At 44.7% G+C, this 22,121-nt stretch overlaps 1 protein-coding gene across 2 annotated transcripts in view; it reads right to left on the bottom strand.

Moving 5' to 3' along the window:
* The window catches only part of LOC138516807 (catenin alpha-2), a 3,575,147-nt gene that overhangs the window by 2,976,250 nt on the left and 576,776 nt on the right, over positions 1-22,121 (bottom strand). For both annotated transcript variants that reach the window (XM_069632215.1, XM_069632216.1), the window contains exon 2: positions 18,023-18,129. In XM_069632215.1, coding sequence (XP_069488316.1) covers positions 18,023-18,124 — 102 coding nt within the window. In that variant the 5' untranslated portion in view covers positions 18,125-18,129. The remainder of the gene's footprint in view (positions 1-18,022; positions 18,130-22,121) is intronic.

The following is a 22,121-nucleotide window of genomic DNA, read 5'->3' on the forward strand; positions in this document are numbered from 1 at the left end:
TGTGGTTAAACAGTGTAGCTGCACTTGAAGAGAAGAGCATTCATTGCCCAAGTCAAGGGTCTTCCCCTATTAAGCCTGAAAGCAGCCTTTCTCAGAGCAAGAGAGCAATACAACCAATACTGTGAGCCCAATAGAAGATCAACCTTGCCTAAGGTACAAGTGTGCCTGAAGTCAAGAGAGTGGCACCAAGACTGTTGGCAGAGAGGTGAAGGCAAAGTTGGGGATGAGAAACCTGCTGCCTGTAAAGATTATTTGAAGTTGACACAGCCTATATTGCCAAAAACAGGGAAGGGAAATAGAGAAGTGGGTCATAAAGACAAACCTGAGTTGTTATTGAGGCAGACAGACAAGGGAGGCAGAGAGGCTGCCCCTTTTGAAGAGAGATATTTAGGTTAAGATTGTCATGCCTATTTGAAGGGGTTGAAGTACCTAGAAGTGAATCTTGTCAGAATCTGCCTTTAGTCACTAAATACTGAAGCTGTGGTAGTAACACAAAATACTGAAGCTGTGGTGGTATGTCTAATTGTCACTGGTACATGTGAAGTAGAATGCTATGAGGCAACAGAGAATGCCCTCATCGTAACCTTGAGTATAAGTGAAGTGGTTGAAGAAGAAGCAGCAGCACTGTGAAGTCATCCTGACAAATATACCTACTGTGAATGTTAATCTGAACAGAAGCGTAATTACTGTTAACCAAGACTGGTGTTTAATTAACCTTTAGTTGGAGTTGTATTTCTTTGAACTGTGTCAAGTCTTCTGGGATAACTGACAGTAGTGGAAAAGCATAGTGGCTGGAAATAACATTGATGATATTCCAAGTAAGTGGAAAGCCTTTTTACAAAGAAGAACTGTGTGGTTGTTGGAACTTTGGTTAACACAATGTTATCTTAACTCTTAAAATCTAAGAAATGAATTGGGACTTTGCTACCTGCGTGGATTTCCTTATTTCTTTTGATGAACATTGAAGTTGAAGATAGTTTCAATCCTGGGGAAAGGAGTTCACCCAGGTTACTAAAAAGGTTATCAAGACATGTTGAATCATTGTTTATATTATTTTAATTGCTGTAAACATGTTCTTTTGTGCATTTGAAGTTTAGTGTGAGGGCCAGACATCCTGTGCTAGAGTGTTTCCCCTTTAGGTTTGATGGGCAAGCAGAGTAGGTATAGCGAGGCATTTAAATGTATACTATATGGCACATTTTCTACAATCATCGAACAGTTGTTTGCCTCACACTGTTGACCCCTCACAATGCAAATCGGGTTCTCACTGTTTTGGCCATCTCCTTCACATATCAAATGCACCTGGAGATATCAGTGTTTTGGCATTCTACTCTGACCCATAAATGCGCTCTGGATTCTCTCTAAATTGTCCTTCTTCTCTGCCTACTAAAAGCAAATGTGTTTCACAGAACATCATTGTAATCCAATGACTGTATTCACATTGGGTTCTAATTATATTGGCTTGTCACATGTCTACTAAATGTATGTGTAGCTCTCAGAGCTTTGGCATCTCCCTATGCCTACAACATGTGCATGGGGTTCTGAGTGCTTTGGTTCACTCACTATCCTACTATATGCACATTAGGTTCTCACTGTCTTACTGATTTTCCCTTCTCTCCACCTACTAAATGCACATTGAGTTCTCATTTCCTTGGCATTTAGCAACAACTACTCAAAACAAATATGGTTCTAAGTACTTTGGCCTTCTCCTCCATTTTCTATTTTCACATAGGCTCTTCAGTATATCTGCCTTTTTCTATGCCGACTGAATGCAGTTAAGGTTCACAGGGCCTCATTACGACCCTGGAGGTACGGGGTAAACAGCACCGTAAAAGGTGTCAGCGCCGTTTACCCCGTACCGCCTCATTACGAGGTCCCCTCGCGGGACCCAGGAAGCAATGCCTGGTCAAACCAGGCGTGCTTACCGGGTCCCACGAGGGGAAGAGGGAGCAAACAACGGCCCAACTCGTAATGGCCCGTTGTTTGCTCCCTCTCCCATTCCCATTCAGCCCTATGGGGGCTGAAATGGGAATGTGGGAATGGGGAGGGACTGGGTCCGTCTCCTTGGAGGGAGGAATTACCGGGCCTTCCGAACTCAGAATGACCCGGTTATTCCTCATTCTGAGGACCCGGATGCGATTTCGACGGCAGCCAATAGCAGCATGGCTACCGCCGAACTCGTAATGAGGGCCACAGTGTTTCAGCCTTTTCCTCTGCCTCGAAATGTACCTGGAATTCTACGTCTGTTGTCCTTCCACATTAGCAATTGAATGCACATCTGATTTTCTCTGTTTTAACCTTCTCCATGTTCAAATAAATGAAGTGGAGCCCTCAGTACTTTGACCTTTTTCCTATATCTATTAAATACACATTGGGTTTAAGTGTGTTGGCCTTCTCCAATAACCTATAGTTGCACATGCTTTCTAAGAAATGTGCTCTTCATATACACCTACTAAATGTATATAGGGTTCCCCGTAATTAGGTCTCCTCTGCCTTCAGTATGGACATGTGATTCTCAGTTCTTCAACCTTCATGTACATCACGTAAATACTCATGGGGTTCCCAATGCTTGTCTCTTCTTTCAGTGCACTAAATGTTAATTGTTTCATAAATGTTATGCACATCTCACATGCCCACCTAATGCACCTGTATCTCTCAGTGATTGGCATTTCCCTACTCCTAAACCTTTTGAGAGATTGTGGGGTTTTCAATGAGTGTACCTCCTACTGTGACTATTAAAAGCATTAGCAGTTCTCAGAGCTTGGGCGTCCTAATTCACTAATACAGCAATACTGCATTTTCAGTTCTTTTTAGTTCAGCTTCTCAGTCCTTTCACTTTCTCTCCTTCCATTCTCTTCCACCTACAAAATTCACATGGGCTTCTTTGCGTGTTGGCCTTCTAAAGGCTTGTGGTTTTCTCAGTGCACTGGCCTTATGCTCCACTAGGTAAATTCACATGGGGTTCTCAGTGATTTGGTGTTAATCTATAACTATTCCATTAACTTGATGTTCTCAGTACTTTTGCGTTCTGAGCCTACACAATACACATCACATACTCACTACTTTGGCCTCCCACTATGCCTGCTAAACATTCTCTCTTCTACTTACTAAATGTACTTGGGGTTGCATTAGTGTGTGTTGTTGTAGTGCACTGCATATTAAAATGTTAGGACATTTGCAGTGCTGGTAGCGTAAAAGAGGCGTCTGCTATATAAATTATTCACCTTCCATCCCTGTTGAGAAGAAGCTTCCTAGCCAACAGGGGAAATTTAGAATGATGCTGCATTCTGATCAATAACATGTTTCACGTTGAGGGATGGCCATTCAGATAACACATGCTGTCTTGGCTACACACATTCAGCAATTAAGCAAGAACCTTTTTTCTTCAAAATAATCAATTATAGCACTTTCTAGAAGAGGAAAATGTATGCATGTCCTAAATAGGTGAACCCTTGTGATTCAGTGATGGGAATTATTTACCAGGATGACTTTGCTTCTTTCCTTCTTTTACAAAACAAAACGTTTCTTCATAATATGTAATGCCTTGATAGATTGACAAGTCATCCTTTCTGTGGGTATTATATATTGTACATGTTTGTATTTTTTATTTGATTTGCTCTTCTATGTTGTACATGGTATTCAATGGTGAGATTTCTTGACAGTCATAAAGTTCTCACTATTGTTTGAGCTAAGACAAAATGTGACTTTTATATTCCTGAATTTAATTTAAGCAAGACACAATCACGCTAGATAAACTTATTCAAGTAGCGCAGCAAGCTGGAGCACGGGTTTGATTTCGAGAGGCAATGATGCATTTAATTTTGTATGAGGAAACTCGGAGAATCAAACATTTGACTTCAATGACATTGAGAAGTGGAGTGCACATGGGATAACGTTATATACTGTGGAACCGCTGCAAACATAGCACGCAGATAACGCTCGCTAAATAAAGAGAACCGATGGTATTCACCTTTTGACATACAGCGCAGTGAATACACAATTGTTATTCACAATATTGGAGAGCCTCAGACACTATACAAGCGTTTTAAGGGTTGCAAGACTTGATAGCAGCAAGGAATCAAATTCAAAAGCTTCACATAATGTATCAAGACTAATCTAAGCACATGCAGTTGAACGATCAGGCGCCGCCTTGAGAAAGACCGAAGTCGGTCGAAACACGTGTCTGCTTAAATTGAGCCTTTACTGTGAATTAATAAACAGGGATGTGCTATACTACATGTGAATTTTACTCACCGATTTTCTGATTTTTGAGCCAATATTGGGCCTCATTATAAGTATGGTGGTACGGCAACAACAGCGCCAGTAGTGCTACCGGCGCCGTTGCTACTGTATCGCCATACTACGAGTTGTGCTCGTGGTTCTCGCTCTGCCCACCAGGTCGGACCTGGTGGGCAGTGTGGCACCCGCGAGAACTACTTGTGGATGCACCGTTATGAACGGTGTCAGTGCATCTGAGCTCCCCATTCCCATTCAGCCCTATGGGGCCAAATGGGGAGGGGGAGTCCCTTATTACCGGCACCCGCGAATGGGCAATTACCAGGTCCACCAAACTCGGCATGACCCGGTAATTGCCCATTTGCAGGAGCTGGATTTTTTCGCAAGTTTGCAGGTATCCTGTCTGTATTACAGGCATGGCTACCTCCAAACTCGTAATGAGGCTGAATGTATTGAATTATAACAGTTGGACAGCTCATTTCCTGAGATTAAATTTTAGTTCTACACTTCTGTATAGGCACATTATACATAACCAATAAATAAATAAAAAATAAATCAAATGTGCTTGTCACAGGAGGAGGTTCAATGGAGTTCCAACTGGAAAGAGTTGGAGGTTGTACAGCGAGCCCTCAATGTCTTTCAGCCATGGGTAGGTCTTCCAGATTTCAATGCATCAGAACGACTACAGTGGCTTACAACAATTGACATGGGACACATTACTTGGGCACTGGACAGGGTGGCACTGAGAATAGGGAAGTAGGCAGAGCAGCATCTCCAGTCCTTCAAGGTCTTTTATATTAAGGGGTTGGTGGCAGATGCCCTGCGCAAAAGGTTCCAAATGTCTCATTAGATTCAGTTATCCAGAGTGGCATTCCAAGAGATCGCTCATACACTAGGAATACCAATGGTGGATCTGTTTGCCTCCTGTTTCCAATGTATTTATTTAGGAACCCCGACCCATTAGCAGTGGGGCAGATGCATTGATGATCCATGGCTGCAGGGGCTGTTTTTGTTTTCTCTCCCATTCTAGTAATTCACAATATCCTGAGCAACATGTAAAGGTCGAAGTGCAGGGTAGTCATGTTGACCCCTTTCTGGACCAGTAGGTCCAGTTCAGGTTGTCAGTAGTGTCCCCTCTGTTTCTCCTCAGGGTGTCAGTCCCAGTTCAAAATCTTGGGGTCAGTGAAGGAACTGGGTGTGCGAGACATGGTCTCTGAGAGGGAGGGATTAACTAGGTATGGATTCTTAGGCACGGTTTCAGCTGCAATCTAGAGAGGGAGGCTGTTGACCTAGAGGTCACATGGCAAACATTGTGCTCATTTTGTACCCTGGCGTGTGAGCAAGGGCATATTTTGACCTCAGTGTGTGACACTTGTTATAGCCCAATTTCTGCTGGATGGCTTCTAGTTATTATTGACATGTGACCCTTAGGGCATAGTGAGCAGCAAATAGAGCAGCGTGGGAGCTCTGGGTCGAACACGAGAAGGAGGTAATATGCATGGCCTTGATGTTGAAAGGTTTTTCGGTGGAAAGAACAAGGATCAGATTGATGATTCCCCCATGGGTTTTACCACTGGTGCTGAAGTCTTTACATGGCCCCATGTACGAACCATTGGAGGATGAAGAATTGAAGTTTCTTAACATCAAGGTGGTATTCCCTGTGGCCAAAGTATCGGCCAGGAGAATGGGGGAGCAGAGTGCATTATTGCATGTTACACCTTTCTTCTGGGTTACCTCAGGGTCATGGGAGCTTTGTTGTGACCCATCCGTTCAGCCTGAGGTATCTTTGCAGTTCCATATGGCACACAAAATCATCATTCCTGGGTAACTAGGGATCTGAGCCCTGGTCGGCAGAGGAGATGAAGGGTTTGAATGTTAAGCTGGCACTGTTGAAGTACATGGACAAATCAGCTGTCTTTCAGAGATCGAACATTCTATGTGTGCCATTTGGTGCCACCAGGAGAGGTCAATAATTCTCCACATTATCAATCAGTAGATTTCTTAAGGACACAATTTCCTTGGCCTACATCAATGGCTACCTCATGCACAGAAATTAAAACAGCCTCAAGACATGAAATCTGCAAAACATCCACTTGGGCATCTCCTACACACTTTAGGGTACACTAGAGACTTCACCTGCCTGGTCATGCAGATCAGGTATTTGGACAAGTAGTATTGAAGGTGGCATAGTCTAACTAATGGTGGACAGAATGGATGTTCAATACATTGATGAGTGGCAGCATTGTGTCCAGGGCTCTGTGTTTCATTCTTTGTTGGAGGATACAGATTGATCAGTTATTTGCGATGCTTCATGATAGGCAAGTGCTAGGACGAGGAAGAGGGAATGTGAGGGTAATGCTTATATTACCTACCAGTAATCTTCATCACCCTTTGTCCTCATCTTCCTCGTCACAGTACACATATCTGTAGCCCCCGCCTTTGCCTATGAGATCAATCCATGGTCCTTGGGTATGGTCCTCAAAGTGGTCCAAGTAACGAGGGCCTTATGTCAAAACAGGGGTGTGGCCACAAAGCTAAAATATGAGAAAAGAAGGTTGAAGAAATCCTGGAGGGAAGTTGATGCTTCATGATAGTCAAGTGCTTGACGAGGAAGAGGAGGACTAGGGGTCATTAAGATAACCAGCAAGTAATATAAGCATTACTATTTCAAGGAATGATGGATGAGAACATCACCTGTGCCTATTACAGCTAATCCGATAATGACAGTACTTCATGTGGTTAATTGGCTGGTTTGCTGCTCCCTCTAGAATGCTGCCTTCAATCAAAATGTTAGATTAAATAATTTGTTCTAACTCCATTTTCATGTAAAATGTAAGCCTTAAAAATGTAACAATGTTGTTATATGAACGTGTGGTCGTACAACATCTGCCCCAGTGTGTCATTAAATGTAACTATTGGTAACAGGGGGTCGTCGATGTGGTGTGTCCCTTTAAGATGACTGCATCTTGCAGTCACGTGTGTTCGCCTAAGTATCAGACTGGTGTCTGTGTCTCCTCATTCCTCACTCCGAGGCCTGACCTGGACCAGACCCCGCACACATCACATTGGCGACGAGACGGGAACCCCCACTCGTGAAGGCATACTGCCTTTAGTGCCTGCAGCAGGTCTCACCTGCCGACAACCCGGCAAGTTTGTGGCACCTCCCACATCTCCCTTGCCCTGCCTCGTGCCTTGCAACCCATGGTTTAAGACAAGCCCGCAAAGGGAACCGAGGGAGGGGGGTCCATTACCCACTTCGGCCTATGGAGTGGGAACATTTAAAATATAAAAGCAAAAAAATAATAATGTTTTTGTTCTGCTTGGAAGGGGCAGACAGTGACTTTAACGTGGGCAGGCCTGACCCTGTCACCCATGGCTCGATGCCACATGCTCCGTGTCGAATCCAGTGTTTCTTCTCCTTGAGGGGCAACCCTTCTTTGTGCACCTTGTGCCCCTAGGTTCCAGAAAAAGGCAATCCCGGTCCCAGTCCAGTGCCACGCACTGCCACCAATCCAGTGTCACGCACTGCCACCGCCGCTGGTTGTTGCGTCTCCTCTTTGGAGTGCCTGTTCGCCCCAGCAAACAGCCGCTGCCCAGCAGGCCAAAATTGGCAGGGTTGCAGCTCAGGAGGTGAGTGCTTGTGCACCTTGACTCCACATAGGACCATTTTTGCTGGTGCATCCCTCACCTGTAGTGCCCTGGGTCTGATTCTGTGACAGTCTACTGCAGCAAATAACAATGGGGGAGTAAGGTGACGCACTGCGGCCGGCCGCCAGACTACCGAGCTCATCAGCGCAACTCACCCCTTTACAAGAATTTAATATTTAGGGATCCCCGTCATTGTTGCGTCCCAGATCTATTGCATGGGTGAAAAGATTGGACATGTTTTTCAGGGTCAGGGGTGAAGATTATGATGAAACAATGAAGGCCATCATGCTATACTCAGCCGGCCCAGGGTTACACAACGCCTTTGAGACTCTATGGCCTCTAGACAATTCTTTCGCAGTGGCCAAGGCGGCTCTGCGGGAGAAATTTGCTCCCATGGTGAATGTGGAATATGAGATACCCTCATGAGGACTGCTGTGCAGAAAGAAGGGGAATCTCTTGACGCTTTTAACAGCAAGTTGCACCGCATGTCAGTGCTGTGTGCCTGGCCTAACGTGGAGCATGAGGTGCGCCAACAGATCATACAGGGTGCCTCAAGATCAAGCTGCAGGTTCAGATATTGTGTGAGCCTGGTATCAGGCTCACGCGCATCCTGGAGCTTGGATGCTCTCACAAGCTGGCGGATGTCCGGGCGAATAAGATGTGCTTGGCGATGAAGGCAGTCAAGCTAGCGAATGTGTGTGTGGTAGGACGGAGGCAGTTTCAAAGGAGCGACCAGCGCCAGCAGTGGAGCATAAAGGAAGACCAAGGCGTGAACATGTCCCAATGCCTCAACTGCGGTTATGACCTGCCCCACTACAACGACTTCCAGCAAGAGGCCGAGGAGTGTGTGGCCGCTGTGCCATAGCAAACCATTTTCCACACGCCTGCAGAGCACCTGCACCGTCTACTCATTCAAGAGGCCATGTGTCCTCGAGACCGATGATGCAGAGGTCACAGCGCAAGGTAGCACAAGTCGAAAAACCATTGGCAGAGGAGGGTGAGACCGAGGAGCCAGAAAAATATGAAGAGGATGTCTTCTTTACTTCGAGCATGTCGGTGCTGCAAAAGTCAAAACGGTGTCAGCCTAGGTGCGTAATTCACATCTGTGACTCTCTGATATCCGTGTTGATTGACACTGGTGCCTCTGTGAGCGTCATGGTGGAGGACCATTACCGGCAGCTGGAGTGCGCGCCACCCCTAAGAAAGTCAAACGGCGCAATCAACATTAGCGAAGACATCATGGTCTATGCAAGGTCAGAGCAAGTTCATATGGAGAGACTGTAGAGTGTTCTACAGCGCCTTCAACATCTAAGACTCGCCCTGCTGCACAAATGTGCATTTATACAAAGGAAAATATAGTTTTTTTGGCTTTGTGTTCCAGGACGGTGGCATATCCCCTTATCCTTATCCAGCAAAAGTAAAAGACATTAAAGAAGCCTGTGCCCTGGTGAACATGTCAGAGGTGCATAGCTTTCTAGGAATTGAGACGTACTGTGGCAGGTTCATTCTGAATCTAGCCACCCTTGCTGAACCACTCAGGAGTTTCACTAAGAAAGAGTGCACATGGAGGTGGACGGCGCTGGAACAAAGTGTGTTTGATGACATCAAGCTGCTTTAACAGCAGAGGAAGCAATTGTGTTTTTTTGATCCGGAAAAGAGTTCAGAGATCATAGTGGATGTCAGCCAGTTTGGATTAGGGGATGTGCGTATGCAGCCGGGAGAGAACATTGTGGACCACCCTGTGGCCTTTGCCAATCAGGCACTCTCAGCAACCGAGCAGAGATACTCACAAATTGAAAGAGAGGCACTGGCATTGCTCTGGGGGTGCAGGCATTACCATCTCTATCTATATATATATAAAATCGCGAGGTGGATGCTCGCTCTACAGGAGTATGACGTTGAATGTATGTATTTCCCCAGGGTCACCAACGCAGCAGACTACTTGTCATGCCACCCTAGCCCGGATGTTGAGAGTACTGAAGAGGTGGAAACGGAGGAGTACATAAACAGCCTAGCAGGTGCTATCACCCCAACCCTCATGGCGATCGACAACATTCGAAAGGTGTCGGTGGATGAGGAGTGCTTCAGGATTCTCCAGGCTGCTGGAACAAGAGGTGAATGGATGAGAGTCCTCAGAAAGTTTGAAGCACGGACCAGAGAGGCAAGAATGGCGCTAGAACAGATGTGGAGTGTCAGGGGAGAACTCACTTTTCTCGAAGATGGCCTGGTACTAAGGGGCAGAAAGATGGTGATTCCTGCCAGCCTTGTAGGCAAAGCACTGGACCTGGCACACAAAGGTCATACCGGCTCCGTATGAAGGTATGGTTTCCAGCCTAGAAGAGCGGGTGGAAGATTTTGTCCACAATTGCGTGTGGTGCCAGGCGGCGCTCCCGCTGAGATGAGTGCCCTGTATCTAGTCTATGGAGAGGAGCTGTGTGCCATGGGGCACGATACACATGGACTTCGGAACGACCTGCAGAGACAACCACTTTGTGGTCCTCATCAATCAGGAGTCAAGGTACCCTGAGGTAGAGTTTTTTGAATCCCCAGCCCTGGAATACTTAATTCCATCGTTGGAGAGGGTCTTTCAGATGCATGGACTTCCAGTGGAAATATGTCAACGGGCCTCCGTTTCAAGGAAGAGGATCTGCGTGACCACAGTGTTGCCCAACGAAAGATCACGCCACTGTGGCCGAGAGCAAATGGGGATGCCGAGAGAGTAATGAGGACATAGAATAAGGTCTCCTGGATAGCCCACGGGCAAGGGGAGTGCGAGAGACACGCCCTGTACAAGTTTTGGCAGAGTATGGGTGTGCCCCGCGCTGAAGCACTATTTTGACATTGCCCACAAGAGTTTCTCCCAGACCACACACCAGGCACACCCAGAGTCATCGATGACGCTGCAATATCAGAAGGATGGAAAAGGGCAAACGAGAGGGAGAATGGGCGGAGGAGTCTGCGGAGCGACTACCTTGAGATAGGGGATCGGCTACTGGCGAGAACAAGAAACGTGCGAGGCAAATTGTCTCTGCCCCACGAGCCGACTCCCCTCAGAGTGATGGACACTAAAATATCAATGGTGACTGCATCGGCTGGCAACACAACAGTGACCAGGAATTCCTGCTTCTTCAGGAAGATGAGACAATCCCCAGAGGCGAGCCCGGAGCAACACAGAAGGACTGAGACTGTACAGAGGTGGCCGAGCATCGACAGCAAGAGAGAAGAGATGAGCAAAGAGAGCTCGGCATCCAGCAACGGGGGAGATATCCCGACCGACAAAGGAGGAGGCTTGACCTTGGCAGAGGACAACCCGGGAGGGGAAAGGCGCTACCCTGTAAGAGAGTGCTGCAGGCAGCCCACCTAGCAGTGTGACTTTGAAGTGGACTTTCCCTGATGTCAGAGGGCACCCGTTGGTGCAATTCTTCAGTTGATATCATAGAACGTATGTATATTTGTTGTTTAACTTACATATCTGTGTTTTGAGTTTGATGTGCTGGAAATACGAAGGTTGTTGTAATGCCACAAGTGCCCATATTCTGTTTGTGGTTTGTATAAAGGAAAACGAATAATATATGAAAAGGGAGGAGTGCGGTGTGTCCCTTTTAAGATGACTGCATCTTGCAGTCACGTGTGTTTGCCTAATAAAGGTGGGTCCCCGCGGCGCATGCGCCAGTTGGAGTGGCAGACTGGTTTTCGTGCCTCCTCATTCCTCGCTCCAGAGCCTGCCCTGGACCAGGCCCCCCACACATTACAGTCGGGATGACTCTTTGAGTGCTCTGCACTTCGTGACGGTGATGCATGAGAGCCTATCAATGCATGTTGGCTTTGGCTTCTGGAGATGTTACAGCCCTATTCTCAGGCACTGCCCATAGTTGTGTTCTTGTAAGCACTATAGACTGGCCCACGGAGTTATATGCCCACGAGAGCTAAAGCAATAATCGTGAATGAGTCTAGAACCAGATTCATGAGGCGTTCCAATCTTATTGTTTAGCCCTGGTGGTTGCAGTGCCCCTTCTGAGACTGAAACCTGACTGTTGACTGTTGACCATGACGAAAGGTATTTTATTGCAAGTGAGCTTGCATCTACTTTGTAATCTCCAATGTTACTGGTGAAAACAATGGTGTACAAGAATGTCAGCACAGGATGGGCCTCCACCAGGTACATGTGAACATAGGGCAGGGGTCCTCATAACTAAAGAGAGCCATATTCATTTCATGGGTATGCTTTATTTTTTAACGCTCACCCAATCGATGCGTCGTGTTAGCTTTTACCGGTTTATTGCATTGTAGATAATCTCCATAGGTGTTCCTGGCCGCATGTAGTGGGTCACTAACACTCTGGAGTTATATCTTTCTATGTTTCCCTTTTTCATACAGTTTATTTTGGTTGGTTGCATTATTGTATTAATCCTACACAGACATGCACATATACATTTTTCTCTTCAGCCTCACAACTCTATTGTGACTGCGAAATAAGTGATTCAAGTGAAAATTCAGCCCCTACTAATGCAGACAAACCAATGCAAACATTTATCACCCAGCCACTTCATTTACAATCTTGCTTCGTAAATGAAAGATGTTGAAACAGGTTTCTCAAACCATGCTGTGTATCTTACAGTATTGCTAACATATGCCATTTTGCATGTATTTGTTTATTTATTTATTCATTTATATCAGCGCACATAACCCCCAGGCATCCAGGCACCAGTTATAGAAAGTGCATAGTACAGTTTGTAGAGTGCAAGAACAAGCAAATTGATTACAATCAAAATTGGTGTCATTTACAGATTATACATATAGGCCTAAAATTACCAGAATGCAATATAATTATAGCGCACAGAACGAAACTGTTTTATCATTCCGCAGCTCTTACTCTCTTAGCTGTCTGGAAACAGATGAGCTGAGGCCAGAATGGCAAGTTGGGTCTTGGGGCAACAAGGTTGGACGTTGCGCCTCATTCTGTAGCCTGTAATCACAACTCAAAGTATCAAGGATTGAGACACTAATGTGTCAGAATGTGTTGGTCTGCCTTGTACTTCTTCAGTAGAAGTATACTATTGGTGTGTTTCACTAGGGTAGGCACGTGTCAACTGGGAAGAGGAGCCAGGGGGCAATTGCCGCCCAGGCTGGCTGGGCTATTGCCCTCTGGGCCAGAGCTAAAACATGTAAAAAGAATAATTGAAAAAGACAACACCTTTCAGAATACAGCCTGCCTCAAAGGAGGATAGGCAGCAGGGCCTGCTCAGCTTCTGTGTAGATGGGGAGTGAATCCCACGCACAGGCGTCTACAGCAAGTGAGCTAGAGAAGAGCCTAGACTGCAAGGGCATGTTCATAACGCCCAACAGCAATGTACACATTTAAATGACAAGACCTGTGACTCTGGATGGTAATGTTGGCACCACGTTGCCCCATACACCAGTGTTGTAATCCAAAGCAGCTGCTCATGACTCCTAATTGTCAAGGAAGTACAGGCCCATATCCTATTGCAGTGTGTCCTCAGTGTCATTCAGTATTAATTCTTCCCCTCTGTTCTTGTGAATTTATTGATAACTAAAGTTCTTTACAAAAAGAGCTATCAGATGGCTTGTGGTACTTTCTCTTGGCAAAAGTGGAAAGCACAGATATGAAGTTGTAACATTCAGGCATTTATCATTAGTTGATTACAAACAAAGGGTGTAATTCAGAGTTGGGTGGATTTGTTTTAATGAAATACCACGGCAGAAATGTTCCACCTACACTACCAGCAGGAGGGGGCATTTCTGGAATACCTCCAGTGCTATTTCAGAAACTGGTGGTAATGTAAAATGGTGTTGACCATCAATGTGAAGGGAGACATGGATGATGGGCTGCAGTGAATCCTAACTACGACTAAGCATTGTTGTTATGCACAAGTGGGTCATTCTGCCACCATTATATGGGTATGCTGGTGCAGGATGGGGCAATCATATGCCCAGTTTTTCATCACTTTAACATGGCCCTTTGTAAAACCATGTTTTCATTCTATTGAAGGGAATCAACTGTGCTTCCCTTCTGTACTGTAAACAAAAACTATTTTCAAAAAAGTGGAGCATAATTAGATTTTTGTTTCCACCTCGAGGAAAAAATAGGTGGAGTCTTTGCAGAAAGTCTGCCTAAAATATCACTGCCTGTATTCCAATGGAATTATGCTGATGGTATTTGATCAAACCATGGGTTGGGTGGATGTTAAACTCAGCAGTATTTGCCAAATAATTGAAATGTTACTGTTATGACTCAACTCTGAATGATAACCTATTTCTAAATTTGTTTTGCACTGTCTTGTCCAAAACACTCCTATTTTATGTGACCAACAAAAGACACACATGCAAATCAACAACATATTAGGATACATAGATACAAAGTCACATACATAGAGATAAATCCTTCCACCTATAATTTACAGTGTCAAATATACTCAAACACACCACCCCAAAAACTGAAACAAAGACACACACATACACACACACACACACACACACACACACACACCACCTTACATGAAAACAGACATAAATATAGTAGTTCGCTCATGCTCCATATCCAGCCCCAGATCCCAGGCGGATTTCCCTTGCAAGGGAATCCCAGCGTTCCAATTTGACCAATGATATTATCCTTGTGAAATCAGTTTGCTATGTTTGATATTTGGGAGAGTTTCCTGGGGTCTGTGTCTCAAAGAAACCACAAACCTGACTGAAAAATATATTGCATACATTGAATGAAAGTAAAGTAAATAATGTCTACTTAATATTCTTAAGGGTGTTCTAGAGAGAGCGAGATTGGTATTGAGTTTACTTGTTCTGGAAGTTGGGGATCGATGTGGTCTTGGGCCATTGCACTATGGGCCAGGAAATCATTTGCTTGCCCCCCATGCTAAATTGTTACCAGTCCTCTCCTGCTGGTGAGGGCACTGCCCTTTGTGATTGATTGATGCAATTACAGAGAGTTTTGGTAAACTGATGGTTTGGATGCCTTTTATGATAACCGATCTGTCTTTTGTTCTCCATGTGCTCAAGGTAGCAGGTAGAGTCTGCGGACACATAGGGCGTAATGAGGAAACGATGTGGGATCTTCCTTGATATATTCGCCCATGTTGCTACACATTTTTCCAATGCTGGGTTAAATAAAATCGGTAGGCCTTTGCAGTTTTCGTGGGTTTCGTTGGGCACAGGGAAGGGAGGATTAATGGTCTCTGGATACATATCTCTTTGAACACGTGTAATGTCTCGTTCTATTCCACATAAAAGCATCTAGCACGTTTGGCAATTTTTAGCTCACTAATGATATTCTGGTATCACCTTCTCCATCGTCTGCATCTGGAGTAGTGTCAGGTGGGTGTTTTTAGGCACTGCTGCCACAAACTGCATCATGCATAGGGCCTAATTGGCAAACACGTTTTTCAATGGGGTTTTCCTTTAGTGTTCTGTCTCCATTATCAATCAAAAATATGCATCATTTCCTGCAGCCAACCATTTCTTGTAAACATTCTGTATGCTTCTGCATACAATTTTAATGAATATTGGATATTGCTGGGAAATCACATTCATGAAAACAGGATTGCTTATAGCTGAAGCTGTAGAACCGATGATAAGGATATGAAAGCATGTGGGCTGATAAGGTAACATATACCACAATCGTGAAATGTATTGCAAGAACATTTGAAACACAAATTCATCCAAAGACAAAGAACCAAAATACAATCAGAGAACAATGGACCATACCAAGGGGCATGAGAAGAGACCTATCTTAAGAGGGATTAACCCAAATTGACACATAGCCCTCATTGCCATGCTTCTTCCAGAACACACGTTTTGGAAAGCGACTTAGGGCATGATTCATGGAATTTTTAGTGCGGTGCAAATTGAGTTTGCATTGGTGCAACGTGGCTTTGCACTGCCAACATACACCCTGATTCAGAGTGGTGCAAAGTGTATTTGTGCAGTGCAAACTCACTTTGCAATGCAAACACGTTCTTTTCACGGCACTCTATGGGCCTAATTCACGGTGCATAGAGTATTTTTGCACCATCACTATACGGTTTAATGGGGGGAGCAGAGATTGAAGTGAGCAGCAACGGTCGGGAGCAGTGTAACACTACTTGGATTGTTTACTGTTGACTGTTCCACTACTTTTTACAACCATATTCACCCTTCCGGAACTGCACTTTTTGAAGTAAAGGGTCCCTCTTCACTTTATAATCTTATAGCAGCTGCCGCTAAAACTGAAATCTGGATGAATTCTAATTGGCTTCATCTGAGATGAGATGAATGCGGTTCTGCTAAAACTAAGGGGCTTCAAACATCAAAGGAAGTAGTAAAAGCTCTGCTTCCCATTAACATCATGGCTCATTGTAGTCCATTGTATGCAGGGGCGGACTGGCCTATAGGGTACTCTGGAGATTTCCCAGTAGTCCTCTGCACCCTGGGCCTCGTTTGTGTGTTAACCTATTTTGTTTCCAAATGTTCTCATAGAAAAAGGATTGGGCTTGCTGAAACTGTGTAACACAGGGCCTCTTTTGGTTCCCAGTCCACCCTTCATTGTATGGTGGAGAGGAGGGGGGGGACACAACTTGTGTTCCCCCCTTTCCTTCCGCCATATAATTATCTCCAGTATTTCTGCCTACATCCATTTTCCTGCCGGCACAAATGCTGGGGATCCCTATGGAGCCCGCTGGCTTTATGTACCAACATAAAGCAGGCATACTGCATCGGGATCCATTCTAAATGCTGCCTGCCATGCATACATGGCAGGCGTTGTCTACCTCATTTGCACGACAGAGTGCAAAAGTGCAGGACAAAAGGTGTTGTAAACGCATGTACGATACCTTTTGCCCTGCACCGTTGCACTCCATGGTGCACATGGACAAAATGTGGTGGTGGGGTTTTGTTTGCATATAAGTGCTCAAGTAACGGCTCCCTGCCCCCAAATTACTTTTCATATCAAAATGAGCCCCTATGAAGGTCTTTATGCTCACTCTCCACCTCGCCCTGGATGTTTTGAAAACTTGTTAAGTTGTTATCTCAGGTTAAATGTTAAGATAATATAGTTTTGTAACGGTCCATGTCATTCATAAGGTGTACTATTTTAATATCAGGTGGCTGCATAGAATCTGTCTGTTCATGCCCCTGGACAAGTGTACATTTGGAGTAGGAGCTTTAGTGACTCGTCGGTAGGACTAATGCAATTCAATCCTGGGGGTACTTCAATGAAACCTATTAGCAGAACCCAGGTGGCTCAAATGTGATTGGTTTCTGGATGTAGGCAAGGTGTTCATGCTGCTCGCAGGAACTGAGTGTGGCCTCCAGTAGTGTGGAGGATTCAGTGTACAAATCTTTGCATCTTTTGCAAATGCATCCACAGGACTGCTTCGACCTATCTTCAAGATAGCATCAGAGGATGGAACCTTTTGTCTATGGAGGATAATACACTATTCATCAATTAAACTCTCTGTCAGGCCAGAGGAGATAAGACTTCCATTCTTGGGACACAGGATTTGGAGTACATTACCAAGTTCAGCTCATGATAACCCAAGCTTTCTCTGCTTCCAGGCCCCTGTTGAAGCAGTATATGTTCAGGTTTAGTGGTGTTACGATCAGTGAGTGTAGGCGATATATAGATGATCACACGGACTGACCGACTGTGAACAACAGCAAAAACAGTAAAGGTGCAGTGCCTCCTTTCCACACACTTGGCTGTCAACCCGCCCCAGCCACAATGCCTTGTCACGTCTTGCACTATGCTTCTGCCTACACCGTCCCCATCTGAGGTCACGTTTGACAATGTTTTTGTTTTACCCTTCTACCACTCGGAAAGGTTGTAAAAGGGAATGCCACCAGCAGCGTTTTCACTGCCGTTATTTGGAAATTGGTACAGTCACCCTAAACACCTTATCCAAGTACCTTGTCATCGACTCGACTAATTAAAGCACATTTTTAGACCACTTGAGGATACAAAACAAAATACAGTACATTTAAAACTGTTTTTAAGTAAATGTGAAGAACTTTGGACTGTGACCTCGGTAATGCCGGCTGTAGATGCCATTGGACATTTGGTGTAATAATAAATGAGTTCTGGTGTGCACATTGAAAAGGGCATATCGAATGCATGTATCTTGACGCCTACCTGTGACACTAATGGCTCCAATAACCTTTCGACGGTGAGCGTTCTGATTTCCAAGCTTTTTGGGTCCCACTTCAGAATGATAGGTGATGTTGCTGAAGTCATAATTCCTAGAATAGGCAAATTGATATGATAAGCAATATTACTCTATCTTGAATCATTTTCTTTACACTGAATGGATCTGTCTGAATATTAACTGTATTGCTCAATTTTCCTTGATATCAAGTACACAACTATTCTGCCGAAATCAGTCTGCAACTCTTAATTGCTATACTGATATGTTTTTTGCAATCCATGATTCCAAAAGACGATAGAGGATCATAGCAGTTCTGAGCAGTTGCGAGACATGAGAAAAATGCACCTGAGATACATTCTAAGCATACACGTTAAAAATAGTTTTATTAAAAACTATTGTGAATGTCAGGATGAGTCAGAGGCTATCCTCACTGGATGCCAAACCTCTTAATCGATGAATGAGGGCCATATGATTGGCAATTCCATCAATGTCTAATTCAAAGAGCCACTCAAATACAAATGTAATGATAAGCAATTGCCTGGATGATCCCACACATCAAAAAGGAGGAAAAGAAACATTGTCCAGTCTCCAAATATACTTTGTTGTACTGTAGTGCTAGTTGAATCTTGTTGCGAATGAGGGCTTCTCACGTTAAATGAGTCCGAACACAGCATTTAATAACTGATGGATTTACTAAGCTCCTTTTCCACCTGATGAAGTATATGCAGGGTTGCATGCATTATCTTTCTCTGGAAAAGCTAACACATTTGCCAAATTATTTATCATGTTAATGTAAGGAAGGCATGGTATCAACAGTAAAACAGACACAAGTGACCACAGTTCAAGGGTGCTTATTGAACATTAGAACGGGTTTAGAAAATGCCTATCTAATCCTAAAACTACAGATGTGAGCAAGATGCAAGCTTCGACCATTAAATAAAAATAAACCAGTTCTAGTGGTGCCTTGTCAAAATAAAAGGGCCTATACTAAAAACCCTATTGCCAATCCTTACCTCTAAATACAAATAGTGTGGGAAACAATGTTATGAAAAATAAAGAAGTGTTCACAAAATGATATGTCAGGATGTTCAGGCCGTTATCCCGCACGGGATAATGCGGTGCCCTTGAGCTTAGCATAGTCTCTTGCTTCTCTACCTCGTTGATACAGTTCAAACATTAGCATCATGGCTTTCCGTAACCAAGTCTCTTTGCCTTTTCAAGTCTCTTGATTCAGAGGGTCTGATGCAACAAACAAATATGTTCCTTTCTTCTTTCAGATTTTCACAAGTACTCAATTTCTCAGGTGATTCACTATTCACCTCGAAGACCCCTCAGCCGGGCACAGACCATCTCAACACAATGTTCGTAAACTGTATATGCATCCTATTTCTCAAAGAATCGTCTTTCTCGGGTGACTCACGGTTCACCCCAGTTCCCCCTCAGCTGGGCTCAGATCCCTTTTAACACAATAGTCTCCCTTTGCTGGGCTTGGACCAATTCCAATTTCAAATTTAACTCTTAACACAAACTTGCTTTAACCAAAATATTTTAGCTGATCTCCCTCCGCTGGGCTCAGACCAACATTAAATACTTTTTCATCAATTATCAAAGACTTTCAAATGTGCACAAGGTTTTGCTTGACCTGTTGCAGGATCACTTCGATTAATAACTTTTACAAATGCCACCCTTCAGCTGGATACCTAACAGAGACTTTCAAATGAGCACCCATGTGGTACCGGACCACTCTGTCTATGGTATCGTATCTTGGCTTCAAAGTTCAATCACTCCTGTGCCTTTTAATTTGTGTTGCTTGGCACATACTCTTCATACACTGTCTCTTCAGTTTACACTACACAATGTTGCCGCTTGCAACTTTGGCTATAACATAGAACGGTTGTGCTTACTTCACTGGTGCTGCTTTGTTGTAGGAGCCAAGGACAGTACCACAGCAGCAAATGATTCTCCCCACCTTGACTATTGACGGGGGAGACCCCCGGGCACCTCCGACACACAATGCAGGATTCTTCAGCTTTAATTCCTGGTCTTATGTTTTGTAATCTCGAAGGTTCATGAAAGTAACAGTTTTTCTTTGAAAAGGTCAAGGGCACTTCCCTCCTTGCAGTCTTCTTTGGTCTTGCCGTTGTTCGCCTTATATTAAACTGTCATCTTGGAGCTGCTGCTTCCTCATGTGCTTTGACTCGCTCAGAGTGTGCTTTTGTGCTCCGCCTTTTATCCAAGTCAGGTGTTGTAATGATCAGTAATTACCTGATCCTGCCTGACCATTGTATTGGGACATATCAGGTATATGGCTCAGGTGTTAGTTCATTTTCTCTCACAGTGAGCTGTCCATCAAAAAGTGTTCATGTTGGAAATGGGGAGGGGGGTTGAGTTCCTAAGTATCCTACCTAGTAGGTTGGAGTAAAGGTGTTACAGGGAATTGGATACAGCAATTTGCAATCCAGTGTCCCACTTCCACTACCTGAAGACCCCCTCAGCCAGGTGATCCTCCCCACTGATCCAGCCCCAGGAACTGGATCCAAAGCATTGGACGTGTCTTGGCCAACTGGATGACATATTCCTGGGGACTAGCGGGTGAGACACGTTCAGGTTTCTCACATTAGGCTAGGATGCAAAACCTGAAGGACATATCCAACATCCCACAAAGACTGCTACAAAATATATTTGTATATACCTAACGGTTTTAGCTTTCATATCAAACAAATAAAATACAGATCATAAAAAAGAATAACTATTAGAATAAAATTGCATAGTTAAAGCAATATGAGTTAAATAGAACTGGACCGTAAGATATATTAGTACCCGGCGAGTGTCAAGCAGAATGCAACACGCATTTTGATTGGCTCTCGCCGGGTCCTTACCTGGCCGAGAATCGTTCGATTCTCGGCCGGGACTCCAGCTGCCTTGTCCTCGGCGGGGGGCATGGCAGCCCCTCAGCCAATGAGGAGGCTCAAAGCGGGGCCATCCCCGCTCCGAGCCTCCCCACGGCTGAGAGGCTGCCTCGGCTCCCCGCTGGGGCCTCGAGTAAGCTTTTTTTTTTTTTTCTTCCCTCCCTCCTCCCTACCCCACCCCACTTACCTTCTTGCTCCTGCGTCCCTGGTGGGGGACGATGGCAGCCTCCAGCAGTTTGGAGACTCTGCGCCTCCACACAGCTGGAGGCTTCCATCGTCCGCTGGCAGGGACGAAGGTACGTTTTTGTTTGGTTTTTTTTCTCCCACCTTCCCCTCCCGAACCGCCCCCCCAACCCCACTTACCTTCTACTTCTTTTTTTATCGGGAGCGGACGTTCCCAGCGCGTCCGCTCCCAAAGGCTGCCATGGAAAGAGAAAACGGACTCCCATTTTCATTTTTTTTTTTTCTGTCCCAAAACGCTGCAGCTTTTCGGGACAGAAAAAAATGCTTTTAGTGCCCCGGTCACGCATATAATGCGGGCCGGGGTACTAAAAGCAATATGACCCTCGCGGCCGGGGCATTACCTGAGTCGGTAATGCCCCCGCCGCTTGGGTCATATTGCTTAATTAATACCCCGACCGTAAAGATCATTCAGTTTACTGTGCATCCAGCCTAAATGAATATTAAAACCGATGTTCATACTATTTAATAAAAGAAATGAGTCTGTAAAATACATTAAAAAAAACCATGGTCATATAAAACACAATCACATATCACATACTTCAGGTCTATGTACTCATAATCATGAAATAAAGGGAAATGTTCTGCATACAACAAGACAGCAGAGACCAAATGTTCTCTAATTTTCCAAGCTACCAATAAACAGGAGCCCACATACTTTATCATCAAAGTCCCCAAGGAGAAAGATCATGCCCTCCCTTGTAATCCATATACCTTTGCCCTGAGGATCGACTGAAACTTTTTGATCCACAACTTGTTATGCAGAGGACAAATGACTAGAACGTGGAGCTTTTTCTCAATCATCCCCAAGTTGCAGCGGCAGTGGCTAATGTTTCTCATCTTGCATGCTTTTCTGACATGGTTAAGAGGCAACTTGTCACAGCGAACCAGTACAAAGAAGCATCTCTCCTGCAGCCTGCTGAGCCTGGTTTAAGCT

The sequence above is a fragment of the Ambystoma mexicanum genome, chromosome 6q, assembly GCF_040938575.1.
Source record: "Ambystoma mexicanum isolate Mex_15411 chromosome 6q, UKY_AmexF1_1, whole genome shotgun sequence".
NCBI classification, from domain to species: Eukaryota; Metazoa; Chordata; class Amphibia; order Caudata; family Ambystomatidae; genus Ambystoma; species Ambystoma mexicanum.